Below are 21,982 nucleotides of genomic sequence, written 5' to 3'. Positions count from 1 at the left end.
GGGGGACCACATTGCGGTTTTGTGGAAAATGCTTTTAATGCAGAAATGTATTTATGACATACCCTTCACACATTTAAATTATGCCGAAAATTATGCCATTTACACCAGTTTTGTATTCAGCCGTTGATTTGTCGCCGCATGGATCCTCTGCCATCTGTTCAACGATGCTAAAACTTGGTGGTTCAGCATTCGACATACATTTGCCATTTTAGCAGCGTTTGCTTTGGGGCTCGTTCATTCATGTCTAAGAAGGATTACTTCATTCATTACCATTTAAAGATGGCTTACTTCATTTCCACACACGGGGCTGTATGCAGCCTAACAGAAATGGGCACATGCGCATGGCGTGTACTATCCGCCACTCGGCCGAAATGACCTTAGACCCCGCAAATAGGTCGGCTTCGCATATAGGTTCACCTCCCACTTTCAGAAGGCCGTTTGTCGAAAAAAAAAGAAAAGGAAAGACGCATCTACTTATACACGGCAATAAACAGTATTTTCTTAGGCATGCAGTGTCTTTTTTGTTGGTCATCAGCTTCCTCTATTGTTCAGCTTGAACTATTCTTTTCATATGCCATCATGTACTTGGTTCAAATCGTTTCTGTGAGGCTGGTGGCTCGATTGCATCTGCCAGAGATCCCCATAAAAGCTTCTGTGCTGATACTTGCAAAATATGTAGTCGTGCAGGTCAGTAGCCTTTGAACTTGTTGATGCACTCAGTCAGTTTTATTGCGGGCCGCTTTTGCCATTTTAAGTTTCTCTTATTTTTGTGTGCTAAAGTGTACGTGATAAATCTGTTCGTGGTTGTGCTGATAATATTAAATGTACTCTGCTCTTTGCTGTTTAGATGGCTCAATGTGTACTCTCTGATCCTCACCTCACTGGTTACTGGCATTATGCTGTGTGTGTTTGGTACAACTATTAGGATTTATACCTTCACTTGCTGCAAAATTGTCTGCGATGGACATAATACAGAAGAATAAGTGAAGTAACTGACTTTCTTAATCGCTGATCACAAAACCTGCTGCCTGTTTACCTGTCTGCCTGTTTACCTTTTAGTCTTGATGTAACAGTTTGCTCACCATGGTAATGTTTTCGGTGCAACATAAGGTGCAGCATAGCACAAACATAGGAATTACCTCATTGGTGAGCAAAAACCTATATAGTAGGTGCCGCAGTGGAGGGCTCCGGAATAACTTTGACCACCTGGGGAGTGCACATTAAAGATCCCCAGGTGGTGGAATTTATTCCAGAACCCTCCACTACAGCACCTCTTTCTCTTTCTTTCACTCCCACCTTCCTCCCTTCCTTTACAGCACAGCACCAGGGTAGGTTCGGGTGTCCACTGAGATGGGAGACAATTACTGTGCCATTTCCTTTCCTCAAAAAACAATTTTAAATATGATTTTCTTTTGGCCCACTATGCTGCTACAGGTTGTGTATTATATCTGAAGGAGTGCCATTTTGTACTGCCATGAAAACCTTTTGAAAATCGCGATGGCAGTGAAATTTGCAGCATAAGTTGTCATTCCTTACTAAGAGGAGACTTTCTTGAGGAAAGCTCTGATGTGTTCATACATGGAAATTTCACAGCTAGAGCCGACATAATAATTGGGGTTAATGTACCTTTGACTGCTGGTACATTTTGATGGAAAATGCATTAGAGAGGCATGTGGCACTTTGTGGTTGAAAACAGAAGAAGGAAAACCTGCATTGTTGACACAGGAAGTCTGTCCGCATTGGAAGACAAGGGGTGCTTTAGTCATGCATCTAGGGTCATTTGGCTTCTCCCAAAGAGTGCTTTTAAACTCGGGAAATAAATTTTGCCACATATTTGGTAGAAGTTGCACTTCTAGCAGTGCCACCTAAGCACACCTTAATTGAACAGTTAGTTTGCTTTCTCTTTCAATGGTGGTGCTTGCTTGTCTGCTGTATTCTTAGCCTTTTTTTCTTACAGGGCCCCTGTGTAAGCGTGACCCTTGGAAGAAGCAGCCTTGTGCCAATGGAGGCACCTGTGTGGAGGATTGGCGGGGCAACAGCACACGGTGCCAGTGTAAGGGGCCCTGGACGGGCAGTGCATGCCAGGAGCCTGCGCCCGATGCCCAATGTGACCGGTCAGAGCAGCAGTGTCAGAATGGCGGCAGTTGTATGCATGGGAGTGGACCAGGTCGCACTTTTTGTCTGTGCCCATCAGGTAGGTCAGCCAGTGAGAAGAGCACGTTGGTGGCATGAACAGAGTGTGAAACTATTCTGAAAGGCTGAGAACGGAGTGGCAGTTTGCCTTGGCATGGGAGTGCGCCTCTTTCAATGAAAGTGAAGTGGATAGAGTGCTCTGTGCTCCGCTGACATGCTGTCAACCAGCTTACGTGTTGTCATTGTATCAATAGAAGAGAAAATGGTGCGACATGGGAGAAGCAAGATTATTGCTTTTGCCCTCTCCACTTTTTCAGCCTTGCAATTTGTGCTGGCAAGTGAGCACTGGGCCAGAAAATTGGTTTATTCGATGACAAGTCATGTAGTCAGCTTATTGAACAGTTAATTAAAAAGTTGCCCAGTAATCAGACTACAATAGAAAGTGTAGTGGAGGTGTTCAGTCACTTGAGTTGTACAGAGGCATCTGGCAGTGCTTTATGCTGTCAGCCAAGCAAAGAGCCCATCAACTGAGGCGTATAGTTTACTGAATGAGCTGAGTACAGTAGACTCCCGTGAAGACACTTTATTCAGAAAAGCTTGGTTAGTACGAATTTTCAGACATACTTATAAGCAGTGCGAGGACATACGGACATTTGGAGGACACCTGGTCTGTAAACTCACTGTAAAATATATATATATATATATATATATATATATATATATATATATATATATATATATATATATATATATATATATATATATATATATATATATATATATATATATACACTAACCCGCTTGGTATGTTTCCCTGCTAAGACGAGCTCTTGCTGTGACCTTGAACCATGGCAACTCTGCACAGTGGTACTTGCAGAACATCTACATAGCACTCTTGAAGCAAGCTATTTAAACAAAAAAAAGCAGCGGCTTTCTCATGCCTTCGTGCCTGTCTGAGGTGAGTGCAGTGGGTGATACCCATGAAGTGCAGAGATCAGACATGGCCAGATCTTGGCATCGTGCGCGCCACCTGCTGTGCGTTTCCTGCAGTGAATGTGGATGAAAAGGTGCATGGGCAATAGACCTGCTGTGGAACTGGCAGCAGTCGTGCTAATGAAGGAGTGAGATGAGAGAGAGAGCTAAAAGATAAAAAGTCATGTGGCTTTTGGAACCTGTACCATGCAGTTATCCAGCGGGTACCCCTAGCATGCTCTGTGCAAAAAAGAAGCTGAAAATAAAAATGGGCACAGAATTGAAAAAGCAAACACTGTGGAGGAAAGAAAGGTAAAAGAGAGAGAAAAGTACCAATTTTTCTGAGTGGGATCACATCTTCTTGTGCCATGCCCTTACTCTGTTACCTTTTGGTCATGTGTAGTGCAATAAATTCCCTTTTTGCTGTTACCCTATTGTCGAAGTGCCATTTTATTTATTTTCATGTAGCTGGTATTTGGGTACACCTGGCGTGTTTGCACATCTTTTTTGAGAGCAATTCTGAAAACAAATTCTCATGGCTCAAGTTCATCTTAAAAGAGGTGTACTGTAGCTGTTTATTAATTATCACAATTAATAGTAATTTTACTTGCCAAGGTATTTTTTCTGCAAAAAGATTTTTAAGAAAAAAGCCTTAGGCAGCTTAAAAAGCTGCTAAAGTGGCTGTTCAGTGTAGGTTCCTCCTTCTTATTTTCTGGCTTACAGCAGAACCATTGCAGTACTAATCCTTTGTTAACCTGAACTCTCAAATCTCAAAACATCGGTTAGGCTTACGTTTTTTTTATGTTGCATAGTAAACTCCAGCAAGGGCTCTGTGTTTGATGCTGCTTATCTCGGATGGTTTTCGGGACCAAATTTCAATATCTTCTAACAAAATGTTCTAACAACTCTTAAGAATTTAACTTATTAGGCTTCATTCATATTATTATAATATGACAACTAATTGAGACATACTGAAACTATAATTATATTTTTGAAAATGGGAAGAAGAAACACATATACGCACCTAATTTCATTGCAATGTCTTTAATAATAAAAAATGTTCATTTCAAGACCCATGTCTTGCCTTAAAAGTTCATGTTGTTCTTTGTTTGGAAGGTTTCTTGAGCTGCTGTACTACTACACAGGGCTCAGTGATGTGCTAGGTTTGTGTTGTGGAATTTGTTGCAAAATAATTATGTAGGTAGAATGCTTGCCTTTGTTAAATGCACAATCAATACATGAAAAATATTTGTGCCTTGCTTTTGAGGAAACTGCGTTTCTTTGAAAATTTGCTTCATTTTGTCTTTGTTTTCCTCTGAATGGGGAGTTACTGTATTACAAATGTATGTGCTAGTACGCAGAGTAATGTGGCTGCAAACGTGGCTTCATCCGTGATTCAACTTGTGTTTTTTTTTATTTTCTGCTGTGGCCTGGCAGGATATGCAGGTGTCCATTGTGAGCTGCATGTGGGGGAGTGTCAGCTGGGCCTGTGCCGCCACGGTGGTGTCTGCACTGAAGGTGCCACAGGGCCACTTTGCAACTGCCTGAACACAGGTGGGTGCTACAGGAGGTGGTCTAGCCATCATCTTTTCTGACTTACCTGTTTCTACTGAATTCTGAAGCATGCAGACTGACCCATGCTATGGCTTAATACTGGTACCGGTGCCACTAAATGTTGCTAGTTTGGCTGACTGTTTCATGTGCTTGGCTTCAAGATACAGTTGAACCTCTATGTAACGAACCTCTATGTAACGAATTCCTGGATTTTACGAAATTTTTCAATTCCCCAGCACATCCCCCATTGAAGCCCATGTATAGGCGACCTCCATGTAACGAACTCGTTGCGGCAGTCGACCTTGATGTAACGAATCCGTGGCTCTGATCATCGAGCTGTATCTTGTAATGTTTTGCCCGAAATTTGACCGGGCAGTGCGCAACTTTAATGAATATTGTTTAAGTAAGTTTTTATATTAAAAGGTAAAGTAGACCGCGAGCAGAACGCTTGCAATCGCAGCAAACAAGCAGACCTCGGTGATGATGATGATGTTGAGCGCCGCTCCGTGGCAAGCGTAGCAACTTTTAAGCTTTCATTTTGTAGCTTGACACTAGGTGGCACTACTATGACAAATTCTTCGTGGTGTTGCGGCGCAGTTATGGTAAGCCTTCTTCTTCTTTGTCAGCATGTTGACGTGCGTGTGCTGGTGTGTGTTTACGGTGTCGGTTCGTTACGATGAGTTCCGCTGTGAGGAAATGCAAAGTTTTGTCGCTTGAAGATAAGCTCTCGATTTTGAATGCGGTTACCGCCGGCGAAAAAAAGAAGGCTGTCGCTGCCCGCTTCAATATACCAGCCAGCGCCCTGTCAACCATTCTTGCTGCAGAACAAAGCATCCGCAGTGCGATGGAGTCGGGCACAAGTGCCCAAAAGAAAAGACTGAAGACGTCGACGTATGCTGATGTGTACAACGCCGTTTTTGCATGGTTTTTGGACAGACGAGCACAAAACGTGCCCATAAGTGGCGTGATTTTGCAGCAGAAAGCCATAGATCTTGCTTGCATCCTGGGCCACGACGACTTCAAAGCGAGTAACGGCTGGCTACAAGGATTTAAAAGCCGGCACGATGTCGTCGGAAAAGTGGTATCTGGCGAGTCTGCCTCCGCAGACAGCGATGCTGCTGCCTCGTGGGTGGCTGAGAAGCTTCCCGGCATTTTCAGCCACTATGAAGCTGCCGACATTTATAATGCTGATGAGACGGCCCTGGTTTATTAAATGCTACCGAGCCGCCCGTTCTCACTAAAAGGAGAAGACTGCCGCGGTGGAAAGCAAAGTAAACTCCGTGTGACGGTTTTGCTTTGCGCCAACACTGATGGCAGCGACAAGCGAATCCTATTGGTTATTGGCCGCAATGCCTGATCCGGATGTTTTAAAGGAACAAGGCGGATGCCAGTAAAATATGTGGCAAACTCCAAAGCTTGGATGTCGTGGGCAATTTTTTCCGACTGGCTGAAGGAGCTCAACCAAGATGTCAAGCGACAAGTTCGCAGCATTTTTTTGCTGCTTGACAACTGCTCCGCGCACCATGTGGAAGGCCTACAGCTTTCGAACGTCGAGCTGCAGTATTTGCCACCTAACTGCACTTCTCTGGTACAACCCTTAGACAAAGGGGTTATTAACAGCTTTAAATGCTGTTACCGCCGTCGATTGATACAAAAGATGCTCCTGGACATCCGCCTTGAACGGCCAACAAAAGTGGATATCTACCAAGCAATCGGAATGCTTGCTGCGTCGTGGCAAGAGGTCGAATCACAAGTGATCGCCAATTGCTTCGCCAAGGCTCAGGTAAATAAGGCCATTCAAGCTACAGTCACTGAAGACGAACTTTCAAGCCCACCCGAGGTCGCAGAAGCGTGGGATGAACTACGCATGAACGGTGGGGTGCCCGACGGTGTCGAGCTGTGCAACTTTTTGTTCGTGGACAACGGCGCCGTGGCTATGGAAGAGATGACTGATGCGGCACTTGTGGAAACCGTTAAGGATAGCCTTGAAGGTGGCGGTTCGTCAGAGCCTGATACGTTTTGTGCTGTGCCCACCGCGAGGGAACTGATGGACGTGGTGGACGTTCTGCGCCATTTCGTCGGCTCGCAGGACGATGAAGCAGCCCTGGATGCCTTAGTTTCCTTGAAGCGCCGAGTAGTGGCTTCAATTGGGCAAAAACAGCAAGCGAAAATTACGCAGTTTTTCTCTATTAAATAAATTCTTTGAATGGCGAGTTCACTTGAATTGATATCTGTCGAATTTTTATTTAGTTTTGGCATGATCCTTACCAGTCTTAACCCAAAACTGCATCTAACGAAAACCTGGATATAACGAAAAATTGCGAACTTTTTTCAATTTCGTTATATCCAGGTTTGACTGTAGCAGTAAACGCACATGAAATTAGCACGATATTCAGTATGCTGCTTATCCGCGCCGAAATAAAACACAATAAATGAATATAGGCAGGACATGTAAGGCAGAGAACAGGTGAGCATTAGTTCCCTAGGGTAACAATGCACAGATTCCAAAGGAAGACAAAGATAGCAATGGACAGCAGAAAGTAAGGTAGGCTGAATAAATTGGGACGCTTGTGGGGATAGGGCGGCAACAGCTGACACAAGACAGAGTTAATGGAAACCAGTGGGAGAGGTCTTTTTCCAGCAGGGGACACAACTGGGCTGCTGCTGCTGGTAATAATTATTGAGGATACAAGCTCTTGGAACTTCTATTGGGACTTTGAAATTGGCACTTTGGAACATATTGTGACGTAATGAAGGGGTATTGCTTAATTATGAATTGTTGGCTTGAATTTTTTTATGTGTTTGAGGCGTATTCATGTGCTAAGAGAACAAATACCCAAATTCCTGTTCGCGTTACATGTGGCATTTTTGTAGCTGCTCATGTAACAATAGCCAGTTGTAGTTGTCTGGGATTAGTGCACTTGAAATAGAAGGGTAGTATAGAAGATGGCTAATGCAGTACATGACACAGGAGCGCATAAGTGATGTTATGTACATGATGAGAATGTGTTCTCACTGCCTTCACAACGCACAAGTGCAGCAGTACTTCCTTGAGCAGTTAGAATGCTCTTATGGTACAAAAAAACCTCCTGCTTAAAAGTGTTCTGGTGAACCACATAATATAGTGAACTGAGTGTTTGTTTTTCTTTTTAAACTGAACCTAGTGCTTGAAAGCAAGCTGTCTGCCATAGTGCAATCAGCAAGTCTATATGCAAGTTGGCTTGTGAACCATCGAGTGCCGTTTGTTTCTTTGGCGTATGCACCCATGCTGCAGGCTTTCATGGGCCTTTGTGTGATGAGGACATCGACGAGTGCGCTGACAGTAGCGAAAACGCTTGCTTCAATGGTGGCACCTGCTTCAATCGACCAGGGAGCTTTGAGTGTGCCTGCCCTCCTGGATTTGGTGGGCCACACTGCGAGCAGCTTGTGGGCCCCTGTGAGGATGGATCTCCTTGCATGAATGACGGTGTTTGCCAGGTTGAAAGGGAACTTGGCAGCAACACCAACTTCACCTGCCGCTGCACGGGGGCTCACTCGGGGCGCCACTGTGAGCTGCCTTGGGCACCCTGTCCACACTGGGGTTGTGTCCAGAGTGCTGGCAGCCAGTGCAGGGCGCAGCTTCGGTGTGGCTGCATACCTGGATACCGAGAAGGTGAGAGAACTGGTGATCACTAACTTCTTTCCTTCATTCATTTTTAAAACTTTTAGTTTAACTGGCATGTACTAGTTCAATGTATTTAGGTGGAACCCCCTAAGTGGAGTACATTTTAGTTAGGGGGTAATTACTCATCTGCATCTACCTGTAGCCGTATGGCTGTGCTCAGGTGAATGATAAACTGAGTGATTACTGCCTAATACAGATATGTGCTGCACATGAGCTTGTTCACATACAGTCGACTCCCGTTAATACGAAGTTCATGGGGATGCCAGAAAACTTCGAATGAAAAAAAAAACTCCAAGCAGGAACACACACAAAAACATTTTTATTTGTAGTGAAATCACGCCAGCATTCATGAGAAATAGTCATCTTTCTCTGCTTCTGTTTATTGAATAGTGCAGCAGAAAGCATGCTTTGCAGGCTGTAAATGTGCCTAAACGTTTGAACTACATTGCTTTCCGCAGCAAAAGACCGCTCCACAGTAGCGAGGCTCGCAGCTGCATCGGCAGTTTTCGGTTGTGGCTGGCCTTCGATGTCGTTGTCCACATCGCTGTCGTGAAGAGATTCTGCACAATTTCGCTTTCTGCAAGAGCGCCATACGTTTCGACTTCATTGTCCACGGTGACAAATTCTTCGAAATGGACATCACCAAGAGCAGCTTCAAAATCGGTACCAAAATCAGTGCCGTCGAGTTCACGTGTCTGTGCTTCCCCCAATGTAGAAGGAGAGGCATCCTCTGAAGCAGGTGTCAGGAAGCCGCGAACCCCGAAGCAGTTGGCAATCATGTCTTGTCTGACACGATTCCACGCTCATGCTAGCATGTGGAGCGCACTCAACAGACTCGCCTCGTATTGTGAGGAGTTGTCCATGCACAAAGTGAATCGCTCAAGAAGGTACTTCCTGTAAAGGATCTTAACATTCTTGATTGTGCTCTGGTCCATAGGCTGCAGGATAGATGTGGTGTTTGCAGGGAAGTATGCAAGGCAGGTAGCAGTTAATGTCGGCACATTCATATGCGCAGTGCACTGGTTTACAAGAAAAAGCAATTTCCAGTTGGACGACGTAAATTTCCGATCCAGCTTCATCATCCAACCTTTGAGAATTTCTGATGTCATCCATGCCTTCTTGTTCGATGTGTAGTCGACAGGAAGCGTGTTTAACACCTTTAAAACGCTTTGGCTTGGCAGCTTTCCCCACCACGAGCAGGCGACATCTTCTATGCCAGTCATGTTGGCCGTGAGCAGCACTGAAACCCTCTCCTTGCTCCGTTTGCCCCCAGTGCAGTCGTCACTTTTGCAAGTCCAAGTTTTCTCTGGGAGAAGCCGATAAAAGAGAGCAGACTCATCTGCGTTAAAGATATCTTCCGGCTGGTACTCAGTCAAGTTTCCCGGAACCTTTTTGTCCTTCCATGTCGAACATGTTTCAGAATTTACTGACTCCTTCTCTCCGTGCATGCTCTTGAAAACGAGTTCATGCCAATCTTTAAAGCGTATGAGCCATCCATCAGATGAAGCAAGGTCGTTGATCCCCAACATTGTTGTGAGTGATCGAGCTTTCGCCACAACGATCTCACTGCTGACAGGAAGGTTTTTATTCCGTGCTTCTCGAATCCATACCAGCAGGGCCTTCTCTAGCTCTGGATGGGCACCTGAACACATTCGCTTCCGCAACATCTTGTGTGTCGTGCTCAAAAGCGTCCAGTATTGAGTGCTTATTCTTAATGAAGTTTGAAAGCGTGTTAAGCTTAATACAGTCGAACCTCGTTATAACGAAGTAGCATCGGGACCGTAAATTAGTTCGTTATACCTGATATTCGTTGTAACAGTATGCATAAATATCGGCTCTGACAAATCCGCAATTTGGCTCGCGCAAATATTCTAAATACTAAAATGCATTATTCTGGGCTTCGAACCCACTATAAACGAGGTAATCCTTACCTGTCTCCTTGTGGTTTGTGGCATTTAAAACAAAATTGAGCGTAGTATGGGAAAGTCGAATTACAAAAGAACAAAGTTCGACAAAACGGGTCTGCGTTCGTTTATCTGAAGAAGGATGTGATCTTTGTCTGGTGGCTTTTCACAGCACTGAGCAGAATAAAGTTTTCCACAGTGTCCATGCACAAGAGGGCCTTTTCTACCTCAGCAGTTTTGGTCGTCGGCAGTTTCTCCAAATAGCCTTTCAGCCTCCTGGCCATGTCCGCTGCGTCTGCACTGCTTATTGGTGGTTCATCACGTTCGCTGTCACCTTTGCTATAGCTGCTGCTGTTATCCTCGGGGACCACGACGCGATCCACAATTTCTTGATCCGTCAGCTCAGGCGCCACGGCAGAGTTCTCATCGGCCGAAATGAAATCGTCAAATGCGATTCCTGGGAGTGCCAGTCGATCCCAAGTTTTGTACAGCTCTACCAGGTTTTCATCAGGCTGAACTTCGTCGTCGACGGCAGGCAAAACAAAACCGGCATCCGGGAAACAGTTCCTTATTGTTGACTGCCTCACCTCATTCCAAGATTCATACAACATTTCAAGCGTCGTCTTGATGTTGATGGTTGTTGATCTCCGTCGATCAATATCGAAAACCAGTTGCATCACCAAACGCTTCCGGTAATTGCACTTGAGTGAACGGATAATGCCCTTGTCCAACGGTTGCAAAGCGGAAATTGCGTTTGGTGGCAGAAACACCAAACGAACTGCCTTCAGCACGATCGAGACTTTGTGCGCCGAACAGTTGTCCAAGAGCAACAGGACCTTCCTGTGCTGCCTCTCCATGTCCTGGTCGAAATCTTTGAGCCAGTCTTCGAAAGCTTGGACGTCATCCAGGCCTTTTTGTTAGACAAGTACGCAAGCTGCAAATTACGGACTCCTTTCAAGCACCTGGGACGTGCAGACTTGCCGATTACGGTGAGTCGTCTTTTGTCTGAGCCATCCATGTTCACGGCAACGGCAACCGTCACCCGGTCTTTGTTCTTTCTTCCTCCATGGCAGGTTTCATTCTTTACTGCCAGTGACCGCTCTGGCAACAACTTGAAAAACACGCCGGTTTCGTCAACGTTATACACGTTGCGCTCGTCATATTCCTGGAGCAGAGGCCGAAAATTCTCTAGCCACTTTCCTCATGTCTCCGCGTCGACAGCAGTCCCTTCGCCAGACAATGTGTGGCACGCGATCTAATGTATATCTTTAAAACGTAGCAGCCAACCGCTGCTTGCACGGAAATCGTCATGCCCTAGTGCGCAGGCCAGGCTGACGGCCTTCGTTTGAAGAAGTGCTCTCGATACTGGGCAAGTTTCGAGCCCTCACGTCTTTAAACCATGAAAGCAAAGCCGCTTCCAAGTCCGGGTGATGGCAAGGCCTAACTTGCTTACGGTCAGCTTTTATAGCATTCTTGGTGTTGCCCTCAATCTTCTTTCTTGCGGCTAAAATGGTGGATAAGGTACTTGGGGGAACGCTGAACTCCGCTGCAACATACTTTTTCTTGCGGCCACAGTCCACAGCTCTGAATATCTGCAGTTTTGTCTCGAGCGAGACCGCCTTCTGCTTCGTTGCCATTTCGACCCGGTGCTGCTCTGCGATGATGCTGAGGGTGCCGCAAAGCAGGCTCTCTACGCAATGCCGGCTCGCCATCGCCGCCTCGATGTTGCCAATGTTGCTGCGCTTGCCTTCACCGCTGGACAAGTGGCGCGGCCCTTCGGCCCTTTGTCATCATATGAGCTTTCAGAGTTTTTGCGCTCTGTTCATAGGTGGCGCGACCAGTCAAACGCGCAATTTATGTGCCAGGCCGCCAAACTTTTTGCAACCTTTTCAAGCGATAAAAAGAAAGTGTGCTTGTGAATTGGCTTCCAATATTTATTTCACTTCTTTTATGCTACCTTTAGCGTTTTGAGCTTCACATAAACCTAATATTTCTTCGTTACAGCCGATATCGCGGTGGATCTTGCGTTTTCGGTTTTGTTATAAAAGAATAAATGTCGTAAAAATGAAGCATGACCAACCAAAGTTCGAATTTAGTTCGCTATAACCGATAATTCACTATATCAGTGTTCGTTATAACGAGGTTCAACTGTACCATACTTCCGCGTGATGGCTTGCTTGGTGAATAACTTCTAATTAAACGATACTCTAAGCTTTTCAACTCCAAATTATCAAATGGTATTCCTATAGGATTACATGCAAAACTGATGGGACCAGCACTTCACTTATAAATAACCGAAAATTCCAATTAAGGGGAGATGTGGGTCTTGAAATGAACATTTTTATTATTAAAGATATTAAAATGAAATTAGGTGAATATATCTGTTTTGTAGCGATAGCTACATTACGGTAGCATTTCGAGCCTTCAGCGTGGCGGCGCCGCCACCCTGTGGCTGCACCGCCACGCTGTCACGTGGTTCGTCACGTGGTGCAAAGCAGTTGCCGGCGGCGCAGCGCCATGGCTGATCACGTGGTTGGTCACGTGACCAAGTTCCATTTGGCCAGCTGTATCTATCGCGTCCCTCCAGGTTTAACCAGAGCTAAAACACCGCCAATTTTTCTTTGTTTTCAAAAATATAATTAGTTTTGGTATATCTCAGTTATTCCCATATTTTAGGAAACTGAAGTCTAATAAATTCTTGCGGCTCTTTAAGCACTTTCTACATTTTTTGGTTTCAGTTGAATTGGGGCTGTAGCCAAAGACCTGCCATGTGCAGCTGTGCTAATTGTATTGTTGTTGAAGTACATCATTATAAAAATGTTAAATAAGTTCAAGCACCATAATTTTGAAGTGTAGTTAGGTGACGTTATGGGTCACAAAATTTGACATGTTTGACTCAGCCAAACAAAAACAGCATAGCTCCATAGTTTAGTTTTTTCTGAATTCAATGGTATAAGAATAATCGAAATTGCACCATAAAAAGATAAAATCTTCCGTTCGGCTAGTCATGTTGGCAAAGAACATGAACCTGAGGAAATTGCAATTGAAGTGCGTTTGCCAGCCATTCAGAGGTCGTTGTAAAGGCCTCAAGAAACAGTGGAATGCAGATGTTCCAAAAATATTTCACTGTCATGAGTAATGACCAGGTAGTGCGGAAGGGGCCCAACTTTCAAATAAAACGAAGATGGTGTCCATTGGTGACATAGTCGGAAGCGACGGGCACGAAGTCCTGCTGCAATGAAATTTTCGCATTTTTTTTTATCATTTCAAGACCCCATCTCCCCTTAAGCGGCTTTAAATTGTTGGGAGTCCACGCATGTATGTGCAACTCTTCAAAATTTTAAATTGAATCATGTTTAGTCACTGTGTCATGGAAACAAGTTTAGCCATTAAAAGCAGCTACTGGCACTCAAATTTTCAATTTTGTGGACCAGTTTGCAAATAGCATTTACTAATCAATTTGATTCTCAGCACACTGTTACTATTCGAAATATTTGAATAGCAACTCACGGCAAAACATAGCAGCGGAAACTGCACTTGCTAATTACAGAAATTCATTCTTGTCACTTCAGTAAACTCATCATTTCCTTGAGCCAATGCAGTTTCTCAATGGTTATGGTGCTCGGCTGCTAACCTGAAAAACACAGGTTCAATCCCGGCCGCGGCAGTCGTAATTCGATGGGGGTGAAATGCTAGAGGCCTGTATATGGTGCAATGTCAGTGCACGTTAATGAAGCTCAGGTGGTCGAAAATATCTGGGGCCCTTCACTACAGAATCTCTCATAGCCTGACTAGTTTTGAGACATTAAACCCCAGAAACATTATCATTTCCTCATAAGCTGCCTCGGTGGCTCAGTGGCTATGGCGCTCGGCTGCTGACCCGAAAGATGTGGGTTCGATTCCGGCCACGGTGGTCAAATTTCGATGGAGGCGAAATTCTAGAGGTTCGTGTGCTGTGCGATGTCAGTGCACGTTAAAGAACCCTAGGTGGTCGAAATTTCCGGAGCTCTTCACCACGGCGCCTCTCATAGTCCGAGTCTCTTTGGGATGTTAAACCCCCATAAACCATTTCCTCATACAATCAACAGCCAGTACTGGGCTAAACCAAGCGCCTGGCAGTGTCAAACCTTGCATAAGAACAATATGCTGACGGCCATCGAGAGTTTCAGTGGTTGGAAACTTCCTGTATAAATAGGGCCCTTCGTTTTCAGAGTTTGACATCTGGGATTAAGGAGGTGATATTTTTCAAGCTCAAATTCTGGTGAGAATCGGTCTATTCCACAAGATAGGTTACTAGAACAGTTCGATTTTCTGTTAGACATAAAGTGCCCTATTTTGGCTCATTATTTCATAAAGACATGAACATTGCTAGTTCTACTAAAAAATGATTTACCAATTAAGATTTTTTTTCTAATCTGTTACAAGCATTTCATTGCATACTTTACCTGTCTTCTACGAAGCACTCCTATGTCTGAGCTATACCACGACCTGCCTTTATTTTAAAGGGGCTCTGAAGCACCTTCTGTGGATAGCACACCAACTCCCTTTAGGGAAGCAGTAAAGGCATCCTGGAAACCTTTTAAGGGGGGACACGGCTCTTTCGGGCCGAAAATTTGCGAAAAAAATCGGTTTTTCAATTTTGTCATACTCGGATTCACGAGGTCATTTTGCATCTGACGTCGAATTTTTAGAAAGAAATAGCCAGTATCTGCTTAGCAATAGCCATTTAAATTTCCGAAGGCACACAAGTTGCCTTTTAAATTGAGGTCATATCATGCCTCGCCGTCGCTCGGTACCTGCGCGCTCCCCTGACGCCGTTTTGCTCTCGTTCGAAAGCTCTCGCCTCCAGCTTTTTCTAAAACCGGTAAGCAACGCTGGGATTCTTTCATTCGTGGACAAAGCGAACGCAAAGAAAACGTGCACGCCGCATTGTGATTGGTTAGAAAAGCCATGTGATCAAAATGGCTCTCTTGTGATTGGGTAGGCCTTGGGTAGGCTTGTTTGCTTCAGAAGGGCGGTGCCATTTTGAGAGAGTCTGCCGCGCGTCGCGTGTGGACGAAGCATCGCTCGTTTCATCGGTTCGGCGCCTGGAAATGGAGAAAATGCAAAAGGTTTAAGGAGCCTGGACTATCGCAGCCTCCACAGAGTGAACGACCATGAAGCGCGTCGCAGAACGACCGTGAAGCGCGTCGCAGACCCGCTCTGTCAGCAACGACGCATCGCCAGTGCCGTCGCCGGCTCCGCTCTTGAGTAAAAACGAAGAAAACGCCATTCAAATTGACGCTGGAATTGACGCAGCCTCAGCAGGGTGAAGGTCAAAGTGTGGTTGGCTCGTTGCCAACCACAAAGTGCGTCGCGGACCCGCGCCGTGGACGACAGCGCACCTCCAGTGCCGTCGCGGGCTCTGCTCCCGGGCAAAAACGATGTGCAGTTCGAGTCTACGCCAGCCGCGTATGCATCGATGCTGGAATTATGACCGGTCATGATGTGATCGAAACTAGTGCCCGTGAACGAGTGATACTTCGTTTTGAATTGACGCTATCGACAACATGAAAGACTGAGCCTTTCGTCGCATCTGTTTCTGAGGCTCCACCAAGAATCGAAAGTTTTCTGTGGGCATCATTAACACGGCAAAAAGGTGGGAGAGAGATGCAATGCACCCTGATTATCCCCCGGTGCATTCCTGTGAGTTTGAAGTTGTTCCTGTTGCATAAAGATGGGTGGAAACGTTTTTTGTTGTTTTCTCAAAACACCAATTTTGACACATTTGCAATTGTGCAGGGATGATATCTCTGGTTCTAGGCGGGCTATCTTCATAATTCATTTCTTGTTGAAAAGATAAACTCACAGAGAGTGAAGTAAGACTAAATCAAGACCAGTTTCGAATCAGTATAATTTTAAAACAATACATTTCGCCTGAGCCGCTATATTGAATTTTACCTGGTAAATTTTAATGTGCTGTAACTTCTGTTCAAATGGGCCTAAAACAACAATTTTTTTCTTATTGCACTCCATGAACATTCTAGATCGTGTCTGTATGCTGAACTTCACCGTGGCATTTACTGTTACAAAATTAAGTTACCTGCATGTTCCAAACAAAGATTGCGCAATATTTTGAGAACTACTTGTTTCACAGGAAAAATAAAAGCATATTTGAAATCAGCGTGTTGAAATACATAAACTGGGTACATAAACTCGCAGAGAGTGAAGTAAGACTAAATCAAGACCAGTTTCGAATCAGTATAATTTTAAAACAATACATTTCGCCTGAGCCGCTATATTGAATTTTACCTGGTAAATTTTAATGTGCTGTAACTTCTGTTCAAATGGGCCTAAAACAACAATTTTTTTCTTATTGCACTCTATGAACATTCTAGATCGTGTCTGTATGCTAAACTTCACCGTGGCATTTACTGTTACAAAGTTAAGTTACCTGCATGTTCCAAACAAAGATTGCACAATATTTTGAGAACTACTTGTTTCACAGGAAAAATAAAAGCATATTTGAAATCAGCGTATTGAAATACATAAACTGGGTAAGTTTCATGAATATTTATCAAGAAATAAGAAAAATAGCTCTAAGAGGGGTGTCCCCCCTGAAGATCATATTACATTTTCTGAAAGCTCTGCCAACTGAATATGGATTGCACTTTGCACATCAGTTGGGCCCTTGATGCATGGGAATTATCACATTTTGGGCTCACTCGGGACATTATGGATCTTGTTCTTCTTGCTAGCTTATGCTCATTGTTCACAGTAATTGGCAGCCGCATGCTCACCAACAGCTGCATTCATCGGCTTTCACTTGTGCTCAGCGATGCTAATACTACTCAGATTTATAGTGTTCATTCTTGCTGATATGCACGGACCATTGCAATATCCACCACTTGTACTTGTTAACTCTTCTGTAAACTGGACGAGTGCCTTGATGTTTGCAGTAGCCACTGATACATGTGTTGCTTGTAAGGTCCCTACCGAAACATCTTTGTTACACCATAGTTACAAAATGCCCATCCAGAACACTGTTCACCAACAAACCTCAAGCTGTAAAACCATTGCTCCTCCGCTTTGAAGAAATATGCCAAGAAATAAACATACTAGATGCACTTCCTGATGTTGCCCAGAGACCCGATAGGTTGCCACCTTGGTACTTGTTTCCTGGTGTATGCGATTTCGCACTGACACACATTCAAAAAAGACATACCCCACTGGAATATATACAGCAAGAGTTTCTTGGCGTAAGTGAAAAATACAACAATTGCACAGATTTCTACACAGATGGCTCTAAGACAGCACTCTATGTAGGGAGCGCGTTAGTGCAAGGGAAATGGGAAAAAGTAGTCAGGCTGCCTCAGTGCGCTTCAATCTTTACAGCAGAATGCTACGCCATTGCTCTAGCTGTAGAACAAATATTGAAGAAAAACATACAGAACAGTGTTATCTACAGTGACTCTCTCAGCGTAATTACAGCAATAAACCCCAGAAATGCAACTGAACCCTTAATAGGAAACATAATACATAATGTAATACGAGCTTATTCACAAGGACATACAATAAAGTTTTGCTGGGTTCCCAGTCACGTGGGCATCAGCTGAAATGAGAGGGCTGATGCAAGCGCCGCACTTGCCCTTAACGCAAAAATAAAACCAGTAAACATACCGCATAAGGACTGCATCAAGTCAGTCCAGAATAAATTTAGAGAAAAATGGCAGGCCTCTTGGGACAACGAGATTAACAACAAGCTGCACTTTGTAAAACCTGTCCTGGGTGAATGGAAGACCTGTAGGCACCAGGAACGATTTATTGAAGTAATTTTATGTCGTCTCCGCATTGGACATACACACATTACACATAATTTCTTACTAACGAAACAAGATAAACCTCGTTGGGAAAGATGTGGAGACGAACTAACAATAAACCATATTTTATTCTCGTGTGCAAAACTCGAAAAACTAAGAAATAAGCACTTTACGAAGTTTTATAATGAATACATTCCTTTACACCCAGCGCTGCTTTTAGGCGAAAATGCCATTGTTAACATATCTTCCGTTTTTAGCTTTTTAAAAGAGGCAGATGGTCTTCAGAGACTGTAAACTTTGATCCACAGCTTTGCTTTAAAATATGATGCATTTCAGCCATTTTCTCATTTCATGAGAAGAGGGCTGAGGTGGTTATTTGAATGGTTGGGAGCTTCAGGATTCTTGCCCAGCCAAGGATGGCTACTGAGGTTATCTGACCTTCTTGAAAACATTTATTTTTAGCCATTTATAAAACTTCTTCTTTCTCTTATTACTACCAGAACGAAATAGCAATTTAAGTCCTCTACACAACCATGTTTCCTCCCACCTACAGAAAAGTGTTCCTATACCTTGAGCCTGGCGCATGATAGCCTTAGCTGCTTATGTGCCATTAAACCCAACACAACACAACACAACGCTCACCAACAGCTGCATTCATCGGCTCTCACTTGTGCTCAGCGATGCTAATACTACTCAGATTTATAGTGTTCATTCTTGCTGATATGCACGGACCATTGCAATATCCACCACTTGTACTTGTTAACTCTTCTGTAAACTGGACGAGTGCCTTGATGTTTGCAGTAGCCACTGATACATGTGTTGCTTGTACGCAGTGAAACCCAGGCCACTTTTGGCCTTGGCCATTTTGGTGTCAGTGATACAGTTGAGCTCGCATATAACGGCCCCGTTTAAGACGAACTTTCGCTTATAACGAACGAGACCTGCGTGACCGTCAAAATATACATTATTTCAATGGCACAAAATCACACGTATAACGAACGTCATTAAGCCCTGCTGATCGGTTACAGCGATCGGACGGCGTAAACCCGGCATCGCGATGCGAGATAACTTGCCTCCGACCCCTTTGTGCACCTGGCACGCGGTATGTTTTCCCGAGCATCATCGCAGGCAAACTGCCCGCCTTGTTTCGTGCTGCTCTCAAGCAAGCTACCCTTTCCCCACCGACGCGCCTTCCAAGATCGCCCTCCCGCCCCTCCTCGCAACTCCGCTCCCCTCTCCTCACTCTCTTGCAAACCCGTGCGTGGCCCCTGCAATCAACCGCGCTGCCGCCCGCGCTGATCTGTAAGCCTTCCGTTGGAGCCAAGAGGTGGCTGCACTGACGCTCACAGACGCCCCTCATTGATCTCTCCGCGGGTGCTGTGCGTCTGTATATATTTAGCTTGATTGCTGCTTGTGCACATTGCAAGTCTACCCTTTCGCACGCTTTTGTCACTCTTGTTGAGGTGTGGACGTTTCATTGGCTTCGTTAAATCTCGGGCCCTTGTAATTCGGGATGGCGGACTGGAATACTGTGCCCATTTTCATTGTATTCAGCGGTAGAGATGATGAAAGCCACTTGCGGGCGGAACTGCTTCCGCAAGGCCTGCTTCGTCAACACAGTGTCTGATGCCCAGCCTGACGCTTTGGAAGATGACCAGGCCGGCGGCGATTTGTGGCAGCTCGTCGTCGACTCCGATATGGGGGGTCATGGCATTGGTTGGAATGATTTTATTTCTATTGATGACGACGCCAACACCACGGAACCGTGCACGGACGAGGGCATCGTTTCTGAAGTGCGGGACGAGAGTGACACGGAGGAATCGGATGAAGATGAAACTTCGGAGCCAGCACCCATAAGCGTGCCTGTAGCAATGGCCTACGTAGAGAGCCTCAGACAACTTGTCTATGCCAAGGGCCTCGGCAAAGAGCATGCTTCTGCTCTAGATAAACTGGAAACCTCCCTCATCGGATCTGCGCTGCAAAAACAGATTTCCATCTCAAACTTTTTTGCAAAGAAAAAAATTTTGTGTTTTGACAAGCAACTGTCTAAAGCTGTGGTCCCCTTACTACGAACTTCGGGACATAACATACGGATGCCGCGTGACGCTCATGTTTGTTATAAGCGGGCTTGACTGTAGTATACGCATTGTGATGTGCAAACTCATAACGAAGAGCTTAGTGCCCACAGTTGGACATACTAAACACTGCGCAATCAGTGAAATGCTTCAGCAGAACTGCAACTACTGTGGTGTTGAATGTCCTGTGCTGCAGTGAGGCTGTTTCAGAATATGGCTTTGGCTACTAAACTTTGCGTGAAGTTATTGCTGCCGTCGTATGGCTGTCTAGTGATGTGTATGAATAACCTCTTGGCAGATCCTGCCTTGGGACAGTGTGTGCGGTCATACAACTGCACATCACCTTCAAATCCTTGCCTCTACGGCGGCCTGTGTCACGACTCTGGCCAGGCCTTCTCTGTGCTTTCGGGAGGGCCTGCGGCATATCAGTGCTCATGTGCGGCTGGCTTCCGGGGGAAGCATTGCGAGCTCACCTTCACCACAGACCCATGCGAGCTAAGCCCCTGCCAGAATGGAGCCACGTGAGGACATCACTACTTACCACCTCCTTTGTTTTGTGTGTGTTTGTGTTTGTGTGAGTGTGTGTCATTTGTCTTAGTGTGGTTTGCATCTTACGTGAGCCCATCGAACGGTCAAAAATGTCTGCCCGCATCTGTATTTAGCATGCATGGCGTGAAAAGAAAGTTCTTGTGCTACTGCAGGGATTAAAACTTTCCTGTGTTGTGTTTTGAAGCCTGCACCTCAGAGCAATCAGCTTTAGCAGTGATGTACTATCAGCAGGAAAGGTAAATGGACCAGTAGATTTAAAGTTTTATTTTTTGAAACCAGTAGATTTAAAGTTTTATTTTTTGAAAGCTTGCCTTGCAGAAAGGGTTTACTCTGTCAGTAGATGCTAAGCATGGTAGACTGTGCGTGCAGTGCTCGTCGTCTTCTGACTCTAATGTTAAGGAGCAGCTCCAGGCAATTTTGGAGCATTTTGAGTTGATAATTGCATCACATTCCTTAGAGTCCCCTCTCTCCGCTAGAACAAAGTTTTTCAAAATACCGAGAGGAACCGTTTTAAAACAGTGAAAACAGCAAACTGGAACTGAAACTCAGGCCGTGGCTAGGGACAATGCTTTGCGTGATGCAAAGACGATGTCACAAACATCACTGGAAAAACACTCATACGTGCGATGAATGGCTGAAGTGGTGACTCAAAAAGTTTAGTCTTTTCATAAAATTCCTGAGATGACATAATGCAAGCCTAAAAATTTTGGTGCTGAAGGGGCAGGTATTTTCGTGCGGGGAATGTTTGTGACGTTTAAAATGCGGTGTTGCCTGTAAAAGGCATGAACTGCAACTGAGGCCATAGAAGCAGCGAACTTTAAAATCAATCTTCACTAGAATGAAATATTGCATGGCTGTTAAACTTTGTGAAAGTGATCAGGAATAAGAGAAAAAGCTGTAAGTATAAGTTTCATTAGAATATGATAGCTTCGAAAAACTCCAGAACTGCCCTTTAAGCAGGCTGAAGTAAAAAACTTCAAATTTCTTGCAGACAGTTGATAGTACTTTTGTCAGTGGCTGTGATGTCAGGCATGGAGAAGGCACGTAATTTTCTGCGGCAGAATATCTTAAATTCCACAAATTGAGGATAAAGAATTTGCACTATTCTGCATTGGAAGCCTCTGGTGTGTTAACATGTGCAGCCTTTGGTGCAGCAGTGGCTCCCATGCATAGTGTTTAGTGCATAAGCTGATAGAGCACACGAGGAAGCGTGAGAAGGAGCGGAGGGCATGCCACGTATGCTGACTTTCAGTTACCCATACACACCAAGGAGCAATGAGCTAACCACAGCATAGAGGGTGCCAAGCAGGGAGCGTTTACATGTTGCAGCCA

At 44.8% G+C, this 21,982-nt stretch overlaps 1 protein-coding gene across 1 annotated transcript in view; it reads left to right on the top strand.

Annotated features, from left to right (window-relative positions):
• Nucleotides 1–21,982, top strand: part of crb (cell polarity complex component crumbs) — a 275,406-nt gene that overhangs the window by 129,397 nt on the left and 124,027 nt on the right. The window contains exons 5-8 of the mRNA XM_077650465.1: nucleotides 1,958–2,194; nucleotides 4,543–4,659; nucleotides 7,934–8,311; nucleotides 20,400–20,622. Coding sequence (XP_077506591.1) covers nucleotides 1,958–2,194; nucleotides 4,543–4,659; nucleotides 7,934–8,311; nucleotides 20,400–20,622 — 955 coding nt within the window. The remainder of the gene's footprint in view (nucleotides 1–1,957; nucleotides 2,195–4,542; nucleotides 4,660–7,933; nucleotides 8,312–20,399; nucleotides 20,623–21,982) is intronic.

Source organism: Amblyomma americanum, chromosome 1, assembly GCF_052857255.1.
Source record: "Amblyomma americanum isolate KBUSLIRL-KWMA chromosome 1, ASM5285725v1, whole genome shotgun sequence".
NCBI classification, from domain to species: domain Eukaryota; kingdom Metazoa; phylum Arthropoda; class Arachnida; order Ixodida; family Ixodidae; genus Amblyomma; species Amblyomma americanum.
The sequence above is the reverse complement of the archived record's forward strand: the minus strand, read 5'-3'. Positions and strand labels throughout refer to the sequence as shown.